General features: G+C 38.1%; 1 protein-coding gene across 1 annotated transcript in view; it reads right to left on the minus strand.

The window, feature by feature from the left end:
• Nucleotides 1-1766: 1766 nt before the first annotated feature.
• GRID1 (glutamate ionotropic receptor delta type subunit 1) overlaps nucleotides 1767-17839 on the minus strand; it is a gene marked incomplete at its 5' end in the record, with an annotated part of 552836 nt that continues 536763 nt past the window's right edge. Inside the window, one exon of the mRNA XM_082002351.1 lies at nucleotides 1767-2921. Coding sequence (XP_081858477.1) covers nucleotides 2493-2921 — 429 coding nt within the window. The 3' untranslated portion in view covers nucleotides 1767-2492. The remainder of the gene's footprint in view (nucleotides 2922-17839) is intronic.

Below are 17839 nucleotides of genomic sequence, written 5' to 3' on the forward strand. Positions count from 1 at the left end.
TTAAATTATTCAGTACAGTGGCTTAGACTATAATACAAAAAAGATCTAATATGTTTTGTGAATGCAATGATGCCTCAGTAAAGGAGGGTTTCAATCCCCTGCTCTGAGCTTTTCTGCAGCAAATAAACAGCATGCTTTGTGGGGAAACGGCAAGGGAGCAGCTCAGACAACCTGTGACAAGCTTGTTTGCTACAACATTGGGTGCAGAGCCGGCGGCAGTAGCTACGCTGCTACGCACCAGCAGCTTGCCACAGCTCTTCACCATCCAGAAGGGAGGACGTGGCTGGGCGATTGCCTCATGCTGCCAAGGTGGCAGAGTGAGGTGCTCACCCACCTGTGCTCTGGAGGATGCTCACGATGAGGGGCAACGGCATGCATAGTCTTTTTGCACAGCTATTTCTGCCATAACTAACTGCTGTATTCATGGAAGGTGGGGAAAAAATCAGGGGAAGAAAGGTCTGTTTTTTCCTGTGGCCCTAGATTTGTTAAGATAATGATAAGAAAAAGTATGACGAAAGAAGAAATAAAAAATCCCAAGCTTGTGTGGGTCAAGTCTCTAAACAGGATAAATCTGGTCAGCTGACTAGAGCATTATTCATTTTTAATTAGTTTGAAGCAAATAGTGCAATTTGTGCCAAGCTGCAAAATCGCACTGTCTTCACGAGGAACCAGCTTGACAACAGAGACAAATTAATCCCTGCAAAAATACTCCTTCTTTAAGATCACCATCAATATTCCTCATTTAAAAAGTAGTGTAGTGAGTATGCTCTTCCATTAGGCTGTTTTCATATCACAGTTTGACTTTTCTTCCCTACCGCTTGAACTAGAAATGTAAAAATTTGGGGACATTTATCATCCCGTAAATGTACCTGTTGTGAAATTATGCAAATCAAATTAGGAGCAGTCAATGGAATGTTTATTTATCCAAAAGCCTGACCCAGATTGCCTGCTGACTTTCCTGGGATGTGAATGCATTTTTACCTCTGTTCAAATATAATTTTTCACCTTAATGGAGGTAGTGATTTTGCTGCACCAAGATCTACAGCCTTTTTCAAATAGCAGAGTTCTAATAAAGTGAAGAAATCCAACTACAAAGGAAAAATACAACCTAGCTATAGGGATACATTTGAGAAGACACTAAATTATCCCAATTCTGAAAGATAATGACACGCCATTAGCAACAGTGGTGGGAGGGGGGCAGAGATCAGTTATCTTGGACATTCAAACTACTATTTGGGAAGGAAACAATGTGTTTTGGTTTTGTTTTCATTTTTTTGACATATGAAATTGCACTGGTAATATTTGCAGAACGAGACACTGAATTCACTATACGTGTTGCTCTATCCTTTTCCTCTGATTGTATTTCAGAGACAAAAAAAAGGCATTTTACAGCCATTTCTACCAAGATTATAGACATGGCCATTAAAATGTTTCTCTTTACCGAATCAATGGAAAAAAAGCAGAGCTGTGCTTATAGTCGTGAGGTTAGCCTTGTCATTCAACAGAGAGCGTTGCATCCATTATGAAGCAAATTCCTTGAAATCTTAAAGAAGGAGATGGCACCAGAGGGCAGTCACTGCAACGCCATTATCTCCTGCCTGTTAAAGCTCTTCTTCGTCTCACTCCTTTCAGCCATTGGTTCCTCCCCGTTTTCAGTCGTGTACACAAGACACAAAAAAAGAGCTGATCAGTTTCTCGTAAAAGCTTTTCCCTTAACCTGAAACCTGTTGTTTATCAAAGCATTTATATATATAATATATACGCCATATATATAATATATATTATATATACTATATATATAACAAAACACAGAAGGTTAAATAAAAAGAGCCACACAGCACAGCAGACATGTAAAAACACAATTCAATAATCCTGCGATTAAACTTAGAAACTGTGTGGAAGTTTAAATCATTGTTAGAAGGAAAAAGTTCTTTTTGTTTCTCTTTATTGATTGTTGGATTTTAGTTATAATTCAAGTTTAAAATATTTGTTACCGTTATGCTAATACCAACTGTTAAATTCTCCAAGTGAACTGCCGTCTTGACTATAAAATAGGGTTCTGGGGAAAGGAGAGATCTGAGTGTAGTGAACTTTTATAGCAAGAAATGGGTAAATTTTCTCCTCTTTAAAAAAAAAAACCCAAAACAGTAAGGGAATAAATGTTGGAATCCACAAAAAAAAAAAGTACGGCCCTCAGTCCCAGTAACTGGTCGTCTTTGGCACTTGAGAACGATCACAAGTAGTTTGCCTTTTTATTCATATAGAACAAAATTTACAAAGTCATTCATACATTTTTGTTTGTTTTTTTTTGTTTTGTTTTTTACTGACTTCGAAAATTGGGAATATTCAAAATACACTTTTACCCCACTTCATTCTTTCATTATTTACAGGTATATACAAGAAAAATGTAAGAGTTTGTTTTGTTGGGTTTTTTTGTTTCTTTTAAATTTTGTATTAAAAAGCTCTGCTGGTTGTTTTACTGTTTGTTTTCATCATATGGATGTTCCATGCGAGGGCTCCATTGCTTCTGGAATGACTCCCCCCGGCACAGATTGAAATGACATTGGGATTGGGGTTTTCACGGGACTCTGACGAAATAGTCCTCCATTTGGTGACCTGTGTTTACACTGTATGGAGGGCATTGTGGCTGAGCTGCTCAGGGGCAGCGGCAGGCTGCTGCCAGAGGCAGCTGTGAGTGTCCTGCTGGCACCATGAGTTGTCTGTTCTGGTAAAAAGGTGGTGACAGAAAGTTGCGTGTTCTGGTATTCGCGTACTGGCTCCAGGGTCTGAGTTGGCTGCATGCCACCAATCTCCAAGGCTGAGATTTCAATGGACGCTGGAGAGATTTGCTTGTGGGCTATGTCTTCATCAATTAAACTGTTCATGCGTCTATGGACCTGCTCCAGGTTCACTTCTTTGTCCTAGCGAGAAAGAAACCAGAACAATCAGTCCAAAAACAATCTCCAATCCTGTCTGGCCTCCCTCCGCTTCCTCTGTGTGACAGGAGTTGCTGTTCACTGATTACATCGCTTCGATTTCATCTGTGCCTATGCAAAACCTTGAGGTCTGCCCAACATCTCCAGCTGAGAAACACATGCCGAAGACAACACCAGCTCAATCTCAACTTGCGAAAGCCCCTGATGTTGTCAATTCCATCCTCCTTGGAGCTGGCACCAGGGACCAGCTTTAGCTGGCAAGCTAAAGCCTTTAGCTCACCTTGCACAAGCCCAGAAAAAAAGCAGGCAAACAAGTAAGCTGGGGCTCCAAATTCTAGTGAGCAGCTCACCACTGTCTCATCTAGCTGCAGTGCATTTTCTAAGGAACATGTCAGTAAATCATGCGCATAGCCTAGCTGACTCCAGGGTAGTTGCTTCATGTGCCAAAGTCTACTGGCCAGGTGTCGTGGTGGTGAAGAAGTCATCCCTTCTCAGCAGGAAGCCCTGGATCACCTACGTGGCACAAACTAGTGACCTACTGGAACAGCACTAAGAGACCTACTGTGGGAGCCCTGGGGAGGGGACCACTCATTTGTGTTTTGAACAGCTGCATGACTGACTATGAACTGTCCTCTTGACACGTCATCTAGTAAAAATTTATGTCTGTGGTCAGAACTTGCGAAAGCAATGCTGGCCTTTAGAAAATGCATCACTATCTTATGAGAATGCATTGGCTAAGGGTCCCAGAGTGGTATCCTGAAGGGACTTTCAGCACCACTTGCTCAACATGTTTTAGCTTCCAGAAGGAAATTCAGCCAATGAAGTTGTCTCTAAAACCTGAAGCAGTGAAGACCTACAATGGGCTGTTTATCACCTCAGTGCAGCATTCAGGATGCTCAAATTGGAAAGCAACAAAACTGGCAGGGCAAAGGCAACCACCTGGGATGCTGTATGACTGAATTGTAATAGCTAGCATTGTATTTACGATAAAAAGTTATTATATTATATATTTTCTCTGTATTTCATAAAGTACATTTGTGATCTGCAGTTGTAGTTATTTGATGCAAGTGCAACACAGAGCAGGCTAGCAGCAAAGCATCTATAAAAGCCTACAATCCTGGAATTAGAGAAACTCCCTGGTCTGACAGAAACATTGTGATGACACTGGGCAGCCAGCAGAATCCCAGCCTAGGAAATAGGACTCCTTAAACTTTTGCATTCCAGTAATCCTTGATTGCCCACAGATCAATGTGTGCTTAGATGTTCGTTAAACCAAACACCAGTAGCCTTACAGATACTCTGATTCATGCAAAAAAATAGGCTCTGGTAACAGAGAAGTATTAAGGTGCCACTGCCATCCACTCCTTATGATCTTTTGCCACTGGTGTTCAGGTGGAACACAGAGAATTACAATATTATCCCAGTGGTATCCACTGCTATGCAACTTTGCTTTCACCTGTAAATTGACAATCAAGTCAACTCCAAAGCCCTTCATTCCAGTCAATGTCGGCTACAGATTTGATTCTAACCTTGTGATTTAACAACACTTTTATATTATTCAAGAACCATTGGATTTGCTGATCACTGCTGGATTTGGAAATGAATTAGTGTTACATAATGATGAACCCAAACCTGTGTCCTTAGCTTAGGCTAAACGCATGATTTCAACTGAAGTACAACTGTTCAACAATTTCAGGACTGAGCTGCACATTGAACTTCCTTTGCTAATTCAGTAGAAAATTCCTGTTTTGTTTACATCGCAAATCCACCAAACTCCCAATGAAGCTCCCAGGAACCCTGGGGATATCGTCTTCCTCACCAGAGAAACAGCCAACATTTTTTCAGCCAGATCCTCTAATCAGATCATTTTGAGTTTGAGAAAAACAACGGAAGATAAATAAAAAATAAACTTTTGTGGCAGAAAGGAACCACACAATACTTGATCAGATAACCACTGCAGCTGCTTTAAGTCCCTCTTGCCAAAAGCCATACCTGAGTTGTCAGGCTCTTAATTCAGTAAGTCAGACAATGCACCAAGCTGAAGATAACACCGAGGCTCTTTCATAAACTGTATCTAGGTAAATTAAGGGTTTGTGGTATAATGGCCAGACGATTACATGGATTTAATTCATAATTTTATTTATGTTTTATTACTTTTATTTCTTGAAGTAAAATTGTGGATTGGGGGCAAGTGTGAGAAGTGTTCTTAGATTATCCCCTGCTGGGAGTAAGGGCTCTAAGTCCATGGACAGGTTACCTTTGCACAGCCATCTGGCCGTGTGCTGCCAACAAAAGCTTGCTGCAAAGTTCTGCTTATCCGTAAACATCAGCTACTGCTACATATGATGATATCTGTGTCTAAGGAAGCTAACTCCCAGAAGCCTGCTATATAACGTTTCCCTAGGTACCCTGTACTATTTCTTTCCTCAAAATTACGGTTAGCTTTGATTTAGACTCCTATGTTGTCATTGCAGTCATCTAGGACACATATTCTTACTAAGCCCCTACTACAAAATAAGAAAAAAAGTAGAGAACTCAGATTAGAACTGAGCAGATACTAAAACAAATTTTCCTAAATAAGACTGGACAAATGTTCAGGACTCATTTACATTTTTCTGAGCCTTTGACAAATACTAATGCTTTCTTCAGATCATTTCCAGTGAAAATATACAACATTTTATTTGTATTTTTTATTGCAAGCACATCCTCAGTGCATTCCGTGCTTTGCTATAGGAGCAAATGTAACGTTACTGGGATAACTGGCAAAGCCAGAGGGAAAGGTAGAGTTTCAGTATTTGGAACATGCAGTCCTTAAGTGTTTGCAGAGGAAAAACACATTTGTGAATGAAGTGGGCTTTTCATTTGGAGCATTTGTGCACTCAGGTTTAGACTGGATATTAGGAAAAATTTCTTTACTGAGAGAGTGGTCAAACATTGGAACAGGCTGCTGGAGTCACCAGCACTGGAAGTGTTCAAAAAATACGTGGATGTAGCACTTCGGGACATGGTTTAGTGGGCATGGTGATATTGGGTTGATGGTTGGACTTGATGATCTTAAAGGTGTCTTCCAACTTTAATGATTCTGTGATTCTGTGAAAAGGTCACAAAATTCAAAGGATTAATTAATCCTGGTTGTGTATTTTAGCTTAGCTCTTTTAAGATGTAAACAGAGCCACAGGTGGGATGTGCTTAACAGACATCTTCTGATCCAGACCAGAGGGGTTATTAAGAACCACGTAATTTGGAAATTTTCCCTCCACTGGCCTAACAGGATTGCCCTCTTTTCTTCTACTATGCACAGTCCGGCACTGGGACAGCATTCTTTAGAAAATGGTGGATTTCCAGTTGCTTATGTTTTGTACTATAAACTTGTTTCACTGTGCTAAGGTTTTCCTGCACACAGACATCATGTTTGATCTACTACAGAATACTTTATGAAGTAAGTAGAGAAGTAAATGCTTGGGATTTTTTTAAGAGGTAGGGGTGGGGATTTCATTTGCCTACTTCTTTTTTCAGCATTAGGGACAACTTTCTGGCCTTATTAAGATCAGAGAAAACTTTTTAAAGGCTTCCAAGAGCCCAGAAGTTCACATTATTCTTTTTTGTTGTTAAAATAAAATGTTTGTAAAGGTTAAGGAAAACAACTCTGTCTCTGAGGAATAATAAAAACACATTTTTAAAGGTTCTTCCCATTTTCTTTGTCTTATTAGATAAAGAGCAGCTAAATAACTAAATGTCAGGCTTTGTATGAAACTATCTTAATGCTAAATGAATGATTTCTCAAATGCTTTAAAAAATACAAACCTAAGATAAAAATTAGAAACCCTTGAAAAGATTAGTTTGTCATTACATACTAGAAGACTGCCTTGAATCCTAAGATTTCCAGAACTGGAGGGTTTGGGATAGCTTTATTTGACAAGCCACACTTTCAAAATTTGTAAATTATGTAAACCTCTTCTTTCTTTTCCCTTTATTGGTCTCCTGGAAAATTCAGTAACAAAGCATATGTTACTGAAAAGTAACAAGGTAAATGGAGAAAAGGTTAAATGGTAATAATGCCAGAAAAACAAATCTTAAGAGTTATGGTGTTTTGCTCCCTTGTCAGCTCAGTGTTCTCCTTTATTTTTAGTTCTGTAATTCTCATTAAATATTAGCCATTTTTTATAATTTTTAAGCATTTAGGTTGCTTTTTTTTTTCCATTGCCTGAGGCTTTGTCACCTTAATTGTGAAATGGTAATGTAGCATTGCAAAGACTTCCAGGCATTCTGATGCTGTAACTGTACTCTATTTTTGCATTTCTCTCTGACAAAATTGATGAATTAAAATTAAGAAATTAATAAAAAATAGTAAATTGAGGCTGGTGTGCCAGTTTTCCAGCAGAGACTTCCCTTATCCAAAGAAGAGCCCCTCGGGGGGCATACTGCATCTCTTCACAAAGGTTTCTGGCTTCAGCTCCACTTAGCTCCAGTTAGGTCTCTTCAAGAGCTGAATGAATGAGCTCCAAACTTAATACTTCAGTGTCCGTGACAGATGTGTTACCAAAGGTTTCTTCTCTTTCTTTTTTGTACTTAATATGCAAAACTTAGTTAATAATGTGTCACACCTTAAATGTTTCATGCCAATTCAACTTCACTTTTCATATATAGCTAAATTGGATAAAAGTATACACTTGTGTTGCCAGAAGGAGATCAACTGTTTTTCCTTTGCTACCTTCATAATTCTATTTTCAATATTAATATTGTACTCCAAATAGAAGTTGAAGACATTAATCAGTGAAGGTAAGAAAAAATATTACATGTAAGGAAAATGAATTATAAACACAGGCTTATCCTCCTCAAGCTTAAGGAAAACAGCTAACCAAACACTGCTTCTGGTCAGGAAATTATCTTATTCATAAATACCAATTTAAATGTCATTCTTCCCCAGTGAGTTTGAGTTCTGGAAGGGCGAATGAAGGGCGCGTTTCTGATATGTCCCAAGCACTTGATCATAAGCGAGAAGTTCAATGGCCTATGACTGACAGCAGAGGCACACCGTGGCAACTGTTGGTGTGGATATAAAGGATGCTCACCAGAATTACCTGGGAACAACTAACCCTGCAAAACTGTACCTACAAGAAACTACAATTCCCTTCCAGGACTAACCAAACTTGGCCTTAACATGCAAGATACATGGCAAGACATAAATTCAGATGGGATGATTTACAGAGTAATAAATTTATTTTTCTAGCTTATGTTCTGTGACTTTTGACAGTAAAGTCTAATAAAAGCATGTGGGCACTGAGATTGAAAGAGTAAGAAACTACTGGGGAGGTCTGGAGTCATTTAACATTACCAAATTTGAGAAACTTCTCACTAAGTGTTGGAAAGGACCTACGGGCTGATTTTTTCAAGAAATTGCCTACATCACTCTGAACACAATTAATTCAAAGGTAATACTGTTCATCTGCCAGGCTTGCAATGCTTGGGATTTTCCAAAGGGAAGATTTTTCAGATTTTTTTTTTTTTATTAAAGACAATAATGTGGTCTCTCGTTCTTACTCCTAATTTCTCTGATCTTATCACAAAGTTCAAGAGAAGCCACTCAGAGATAAAAACATTGCAAGCTAATGAAGCAGTTTCAGTAAGGCCAAAGAGGGAGACAAATGCCCAAAAAGGAAGGCCAAATATCTGCAGAAATTTGATGCTAAAACTATGCCAAAACAGTTGCATCTGCATTCCACACACACAAATAAAATCACACTAGACTAGAGGAGAAGAAAAAGACTGATGGTCCTGACCCTACAGATCAAGCACTAGAAATTCAGAAACATAGCCAATATAGGCAGGCAGGCAGGCACATACACCAAGGGACTATCATGAATATGTCGATACCTCTTGGTTGGATGCTGGTAACTGTGCCAAGTATTAAAAGCCTGTTAATGTAGTTCTTAATAAACCTCAGGAGATATGCAGAAAATAATGCTTGAGATCTTTTAAAGTAATATAGTCTTAATCATCAATCATGGCGCATTTCTGTTTTGTTTGTTCCTGTCTTGGGTGACAATATGAAGGATTATCTTTTTGTGAGAGAATGAAACCAAGGCATAAATGTTAATATTAACATCATTAATAAAATGTTAATATTACATTTTCATTCTGTGAAAGAACTATTTTAAAAAATAAGGCAATTTTGTGATTAGGACTGGGGTTCAAAATTTGAGTCAAGCCCCAGTCTCAGACAGACGTTTCCTCTTCTGACCTTGACCAGGTCACATGCCAGTCCCTCTACTATCCATATAAAACACCTCTTAACCCATACACGTATGTCAAAAAAATACAAGTATCAGCGGTCATGAGACACGGACTGATGGAAGGCACACATGTACCCAGCTAGGCAGAAAGGAAGTCTCTGAGACACTTCCATGCACAGACAGACACTGCAAAACTGAAAAACAAAGCAGAGAAATAAAACGGAGACAGTGAGGTTTCCATGCTCAGGTACCCACAGGCTATTCTCTTCTTAGCTCAGTGTCAAAACCCACAGCTCCACCCAGCTACCAGCTTCTGTCTGTGGAGTTTCACACATCATGGATTCAAATATTTAGCTTGCTAAGGAGAAAGGAAGAAGCAGCAGCTCTGGATAGGTACATTTGTTTAAGATTATTCTGAAATTCTGTATTCACCCAGGGTCATTATCATTACTTTCAGCTGCAGCTACTGCATATGTAAAGCTGTAATTTTAATTTATTCCAGAAGGCTCTGACAGAGTGGCAAAACCAGACATAATTGGCTTGCTCAAGAAGAAAAAGCAGTGATGATAAATGTAATAGATGTGCTGCAAAACAATGACAACACAGTATGGTGTTATATTAATACAAATAACCCCTTTTTAATACGACTCAGTTTACCACGCTCGTTATTCTAGAGATTCCACAGCTGACAATGCAGTGAAATGCAGACAGACGTGTAAACAGATGCAGCAATGATGTATGTTTGCTGTCATTAATTTAACACAGGCAACTGACCTAGTCAAATAGCACTTAATGTTACATAAAATTTGCTGAGTGGTTTCTGAGTGTACTCTGCTAGATACCGGTTTGACCGTAACAGTATCTTATTAGAAATAAGTACAGATGCACCTCAAGAGTCTACTTGAAAACTACTTTTACAAATAGACCCAACTCTACAATCAAGCTTCTGCTCTTTTAAGTGCAAACTATACCATTTATTTTAAATTAGCAATTAACTAAACTATCCTCCATAAAACAGCTGTTAGAAAAATGCATTGAGATTGACATCGGTTGAGGTCTGGCAGGCTGTTATCCAATTGAAGGTATAAAATAAAGAGTTTTGCAATATATTAATTTAATTCAATGTGTAATCATCTTCAAAGAAACAAAACTTCATTAAAAATTATGTACAGGAGGCCACTTTATTCACTAGGAGGTGCTCTCCATCAGAGAGCAGAAATTCTTTTATGAAGAGATAGGAAGATTCTTTTCCCTTCTAAGTAAACCTGAAAAAAGGTGAGAAATAACAGAACACTGCAATGATGTCAATGTGAGAGAAAGTTCTTTCAAATACATTGCCAAAGTTTATTTCCACCTACCCACAGCCAGAAAATATCTGTAATTGGTGAAAGTAAGAAACTATTACCAAAAATGCAGAGACCAATGAAGTAACAGTGACTTGCTACAGAATTGCTACAAGTAGCAAGGAGCTTCATGAAGCAGTCCATGTCTTCCCTCGCTCAGGCTGTCCCCCTTACCCAGGTTGGATTTAGCTAACCCCAATCACATCTAGTCAGGGATCTAATTCTGAAGATGCCTTTGACTGTCCCATAGTCTGTGCCTGTGAAACTTCTCCAGAAATGCACTGGACAATAAGCTCCCCACCAGGCCACTGAAGCTGATGATGCACACCAATCTAAAACAGCTAAACATCTGTCTTTGTTTTACTTTCTCTCTTCAACTGCATCTGCATGCTATGGCACTGTGTGAATAAATATGCAGGAGACAGTATCAATGGGACATGCACCGCACATTAGGGGACAGCAGGTAGCCCCCCAGTCTCTTCAGTGATCTGCTCCCACATTCATCGCAATCCATTACCTAAGTGCAATCACAGAGAAACACTGGCTAGTCCTCACAACCAACAGCAGACTCAAACCTGCAACGTAAGAGGCTGTGATAGCATCCTCATTTGTTACTCAATATGAAAGGGGACATTCAGCCTCATGCTGAGGCATTCCAAGCTTTAAAATCCTTACCAACCTTGGCTCGCAAGCGTAAGCAGCTGGTTACTCAACTACAAAGAAAATAAATGACTGGTTCACATTATGCAGATGTTTCCATAGTTTTCATAAGGTTAAAAATAAACAGGAGAGTAAGAGAATGCAAAGAAACATTTTTCAACACAAGCAGCAAAATGCAGTACTGAATGAGTGCTGGTTGAGCATGCCAATGTCTCTGCAAAGGAACTCTTTGAGGAGAAAGAAGAGCTTGAACTAGGGGAAATCTTTACTGTGCACACACTGCATACATGATAGTTACAGGCATTTCCAACAACATGAAGGTTAGGTTCAAGGGGACTTTCAGGGAGAGGTAGAGATGAGCATAACACTAGCAAGGATTCATCTGCGCAGGCATTTTCAACAACAAACCAATTATCTCTATGTTTATTATAAATTCTCACCATACTTCTGAGGCCCAACCTCTTATCATTGGCCATCTCCACATAGAAAGGGAAAGGAAGATGTAGAGAGAAAAAAAGGATCAAGATAGTCAGGCTAATAATGTAATTAATGTTTCAGTCTTTTTTGCAAACATATACTTATGACTTCTTATATTTCTTGTTTGAAATGGCAAATTCTAGCTACTGCAACCAAGGAGGATGGCCCTGGAGAGGGTGGTGTCTTCAGAATTCAACTACATCTGAAATGAGCCTCTGAGGTAACAGATTATTCTTTTACAAAGTAAAGATTAAATTCAACAAGTTCTGTTCCAAAACCTACTAAAATTAATGGATTCTTTACATTGCTTTACACAGCTTTTAGATCCTAAATTATTATCTAGTCCATAAGGAATGTAATTTTTCTCTTGCTGAGCCCAAAGCAAAGCAATGCTACACTTTATTAAGTCTGACTTACTCTACTGGAGCATCAGGCATAACAGATTTCTCTATCATCCTCCTTCTTCACCATTCCAGCCTAGTCAAATCCAAATCTCAAGACTTCCCATTTTTTCTATTATGCCAGGAGGAGGGTTGGAGAGTTGGAGAGTTGGCACAGGTGACACAAAGAGCTGCTTCCACAACGTGTTTGATGCCTAGCAACAGTTGCCTTGCAAAGCCTCTCCTCTCCAGTCCAGTTACGTGAAAGCCTTATTACTCCTGACTATTAGCCACAAATGTTTTAGTTAAAAACTGAATTTTGAAAAGATTTCTGCACCTCCACTGAGGGCTAGATTTTGGAAACTGCCCAACCTACTATTTTGACAAAAGAAAAGACACGGCCAGCCAAACCCTTAAAATAGCTCAGTATTACAAGTCTGGCCACCAGTTTCCTAAAAGAGAACTCCTGAATACTGAAGAAATGGTACTTGTTATGTTGAGTAAGTCCGAGTATGTCTTTTCTATACATGTGCTTAAAAATACGGTTCTGAACTTATGGAAAATCATAACCAAACCACCACGTTTTGGGTTTTTTTTAAAATGTATTTCCCACAATATTAGTACCTGTGATTCCTTAATATTTTGCTAATATTAAGCACAGGCTATTTTGGGTATTCTAAAATGATTTAAATTCAATGGATAAATAGGTTTATGAATTGCTTGTTAACATTATTGTACCATAAGTTCAATCTTCAGCAAATCAATTCAGTGCCCAAGTAACTTCCAGTTTATGCTTTATACATGTTGGTTTCAAAGAAACTCAAGTTTGATCCTCCACCACTAAAATGAATAGAAGTGTTTTGGTAATCTGGGTGATATCAGGATGAAACTCCTATTTAATTTTACATACGTGTTTAAATGCTTATTTGGATCAAGCCCTAAGGCATTTTACAAACCACAAAACTGTAAAAAAAATTGAGAAAAGTCACATTTTATGTTTTTTATTTAAACTTTTACTGATTTCGTTATTACTAAACATTCAACACCACCTCAAAAAGTCAACTTTCAAATACCACTGTACGCTGACATTAAATATACAAACATTAGCTCTGTAAACATTGTGTGAAGAATCTAAAATTAAGGCTCCAATTCAGTAAAGTATATAAGCTCATGTCAAGCACATGAGTAGCCACAGAAATTCTCTGGGATAGGTGATGTAATGCAACTTAAGCAAGTACTTAAATTCATTACCAAACTGGAACTTTAAACAGATTGTTTCTTTCCGAATTCCCTGCACGGCAACATTCACTTTTCAAGCTTATTTCTGTTCAATATTCTCCCCACCCCACTCCGCTAAGGTTCATGCTGAGTAAATCCAGATTATATCCCTAAGACTCCCATTAGCAGGCTTTTCTTGTATGACTGAGAGAAAAATTAAACTAAACACAAAAATCCCTTCCTTGCAGCTAGGGAAATATGCTGGAACCAAACTTGAATGCTTTAATACTGCTTTGGGTAGCAGAAGCCTAGGCCCGGCATCATTAATCACAGGGATGACATGTCACTTTTAAATCCATTACAGCCTTGACCTAAATCTATGGTGATCAATAGCAAGAGTTGACTGATTTCATTGGATTTTGGATGAGCACGCTGTCTGTGACCAGATATTGCAGAATATCTGCTTCACTGTTGGGGACCTCTAAGGAGAAAAATCTTCACTCATGTAAAAAGCCAATACTGAGTTAGTTAAGATGCCCTTCCAGCTATTATCAGTTTCCGTACAAGGCAATTTATGTATTATATTATAACCTCACTTTTTTCCTCCCTTTAACTGATCCTTCCAGCTTATACTTCATCATCAAACAACATTAAACTTTGCATTCTGGGATAACTGATTCCTAACACTGCTTTGCTAATTTAAAAATGCTAGTTAAATGAAGTTTCTCAGCTTATTATATTAAAAACTAGTTTGAAACTGAATTTCTAGATGGCATTAAAATGCATTATTTTGCCAGTGTTTGCATTATTTATTTTCCCAAAAAAACTTTATTCATTCTTAGAAAAGTAGAATACAATACAGTGGTACAAACAAATGATCATTTATATGCAACTGAGCAAAAAATGTACAAAGATTTCAGACATGTCATAAAAATACAGAAAAAAATAACTTAAAATAAAAACAAGATAAAATATAGAGGACATGCAATGGAGGGAAAATAAGAGTATCAGTTTGATGATCTCATGTTTCCTTTCACTCTCAAAAGGAACCAACCTCGGGGAAATAAAATTTTCAGATAAAAAGATAACACCACAAAGGAGACAAGGTAAGTGAAGTGACAAAGAAAAAGACAAGGGAAGTGAAAATAATGGTGAAAGTGTAAGACTTTAATAATAAAAAACAACACTGCTGACACCATGCTGAAGGTACAGAAGCCTTGATCGCCATGGTTGGAGAACTGAAGTGAGAAGAATTCGGTGCAAACCACAATTCTTAGCAGTGACATTTTAATCCACTGGACTCATATCTGCTAGCTCGTATTTCCACTTCTAAGGTACATCGGGTTTCATACTCTTCTAATACCAGAGAAGAGTCCTAGCGGGTAACTTTCATGACTGCTAAAGCTGGAAATACAGATTTCTGAGGTAGGCTGGAATTTGCATATCATCAAATGTGGCAACAGGGGAACATAAGGCAGATCATACAAGGCTGCACTGGCCAAAGATACAGGTTTTCTTTCTTTCATCCTGCATACTGCCAAGATATTTGTGATAATGTTTAGAGTGATTTTGCTACCTGCCACCATCCCATAGAGTTGGAAAGTATTGCAGAGTCTAGGCTTTCTGAGATGCAGTAATATTTAAAACATTATTAAGCTCAGAATAGCAGGAAACAAAAATGGTAAGATGCTGTTAGTAGTACAGAAGTCTGCTCCCACTCTGGACAGGACCTGAGTTGCTGCCCCGTTTTAATCATTTAAAAATAAAAAGTGAGAACAGAAAAGTGAAGGGAGTCTGTTGATTAAAATCCTTTTGCAGAAGCATGAGAAAGTTAAGAATTTGCAAACTAAGCTGTGAAGACTGTGATTGTTAATGAATTATAAATTTGATATAAGTTATGAGACAATGACTAGTAGCAACTAAGGAGGTGGAAAACCATGATATTCCCTACCCAGTAAAAAACCAAAATCTTCATGCACTACAAAATCGCAAACACACTGGATACAGTTTCTGAAACACTCACATTGCTGGGAGTAGCACGGCCAGTTTGGAGAAAATGCATTTCTGATGTAGAATATATATCACCTGAGCTATGAAAAAAATCAAACCAAAAATTTCTTGAGATCATTCTAATATTGTCTTTCAAGAGCTGTATTAACAATAAGTGAATCAATATCACCTTTCATAGAAGATGCATCAAGTATTAGTTCCCAGAAAAAAAATCAACCTGGGTGAATCATTTTCTTTGATGTTGGGTTGCCTGTTAATTTGTTTTTAGTGAATACATCTTATGTACTGCAAACAATACGGGAAGTCAACTTTCTTTCCATAAATGATACAATATTTTATCTTTGCTTCTAAGTTTTCATTGTTTTGGAATATAGTATGCAGATCAACAAGGAGTGCTTTCTTAACAGTTCTGAAGAGATCTCAAAAGTAATACTCTTCAATGGGAACAGTACATCACAATAATACATAGCTGATAAAGCACAGAGGGTGCTGGGGAGACCATTGCAGCAAGCAGACACACTTGATCATAATGACAAAGATTAGAAAACTGTCTTTCAGTGTGTCAAATGGAACAAAAGATATCAACAGCCTGATGATGTAGCAAAGCCCTTGGCAGTTAAAGGATCCAAATTATATTATAGCTCACTGGTATCATGAAATAAATGCATAGAATTCGTACCAATAGATATAGAAATCCCCAGGTAATTATTGAAAGCTCGACATTTCTATGGTACCAGGTTTCAATAACTTTATCTGATTGCTCAGTTATTCAAAAGGGACAGAGTGACAGAAGAGAGATTCCAGAATAAATATTAATTTTAATTTTTTATTTTACAACTCCCCAAATTCTGAAGCTTATCAAAGTCAAAAGATTAGGTATCAGTATTGCAGGCTGAGCAGCAGCTGTGCAAATTCCAAGATTTTAACACATAGAGATAAACGTATGAGCTGGCTAAATTTCACTGTGGGTATAGGATGGCTGAGTATTAGCAATAATTAGAAGAGGATGATTATATATTTTAGAAAATCTGATTTGAAAAAGATAACCAAATGTAAATTTTCCTGAAGTAGAAAATAATAAGGTCCTTTAAACATTACTAGATATCTTTCCAACTATAAGATTACAAACTTGAGCCCTAATAGAAGAATACGGCACAGTGTTGCAGCTATACATTTTTTCCTGATGTTGGAGCTAATCTTTCTTTTTTTAATCTGATTTGATAAGGATTAAATGAAGAATTAAAAGGGATAACATTAAGATTTTTACAGCAGAGCTCATTAGAAACATTTTTACAAATATACTTCAAATAGAATAAAAATATCCTGTATCAACATCCTGAAAGTCAACCCAGCCTTCTCGCCTCTAGCAAGAAATTTTACTATTTTGTGCATGATGGAATTGCGAACCAAGGGCAACTACATTTTTGGGAAAGTAGAGCAAGTCCATCTTTCCTGGAGGTTTATCTTAATGAACTGATTTAATGGATAAAAATAATACTATTTTTTTAATTGCGTGGGGCAGATCTTCTTCAGATGTGAAAAATGCAAAAAAATATTCCGGTTGGAAGTAGTGTCCATCTGACTTTTCCTATAAAGTCCCTACAAATGTAGATAAGTTTAATATCAAAGTCCAAGTTATGCTGGCAGGTTTCAAAGGATACGCTTCCTGTTCCTCCCAGTTAATGCTACATTTTTTACACTCATTGTAATTAAGAGTTGTGATTTCTACCACACAGAGATCTCAGTCCTTGAACACCTGAATGTATTGGCTGAGGCTAACCTCCATAGAAGCCAAACGAACACAAAGTGGAAGAGGAAAAGACAAACTGGCAAATATCGACATCTTAATGTCATCTGAAAACATTTCTCCAATGCTAACAAGGGCTGTGCATGTTCTTTCAGCCACAGACTAGCAAGACCCTCGACATACAACATTATAGCCTCTACAAAAATCCTTTCTCTCTCTCTCTCTCTCCAGCAAGCTGCATGGCTGCCCAACTCTGTCATAAATCTGCCAGAGCAGTCGTGCATCCATCTTCCCAATATCTGTTTTTTGAGTTGGCAACTGTTGGCATGATATAGCCTACCAAGTGGGTCAAGTCAGAAAGACTATTACACAAGGGCTCTGTAAGTTATGTCAACTCCTCATTCAATCCTGAATCCACTACGGTTTTCTACATGGAAGTGGATTCTTAGGTGATATCACAACACTCGTGTTTTGCCAAAGCCTTCCCAAAAGCAGAAGAAAATGAGCAGCATGACTTACGTTTGCAGCTGTTGCTGACCTAACAACTTGTCTGGAGTATCAGATGAAGCTAAGAGGCAGATTTTGATGTTCTGTATACACTATACATGCCATAGCTCCGTTGTTATGGCTATTGATGTAGAAATGCTGGATAATACACAGCAACAGAAATGAGGTGTCCCAATTACACTCCTGAAGATCAAATCCTCTTCGTGCTTTTGGTCCCCTAAGCAATGCTCTGCCACTGTTCTTGACTCAAGCAGAGATATCCCCAGGACTCGATGCTCCCCGCATACTTGGATCCTGTACTTCCCAAAGTTTTGAAACTTCGTTCTCC

Source organism: Phaethon aethereus (genome assembly GCF_964289735.1).
Source record: "Phaethon aethereus genome assembly, chromosome: 7".
Classification (NCBI taxonomy): Eukaryota; Metazoa; Chordata; class Aves; order Phaethontiformes; family Phaethontidae; genus Phaethon; species Phaethon aethereus.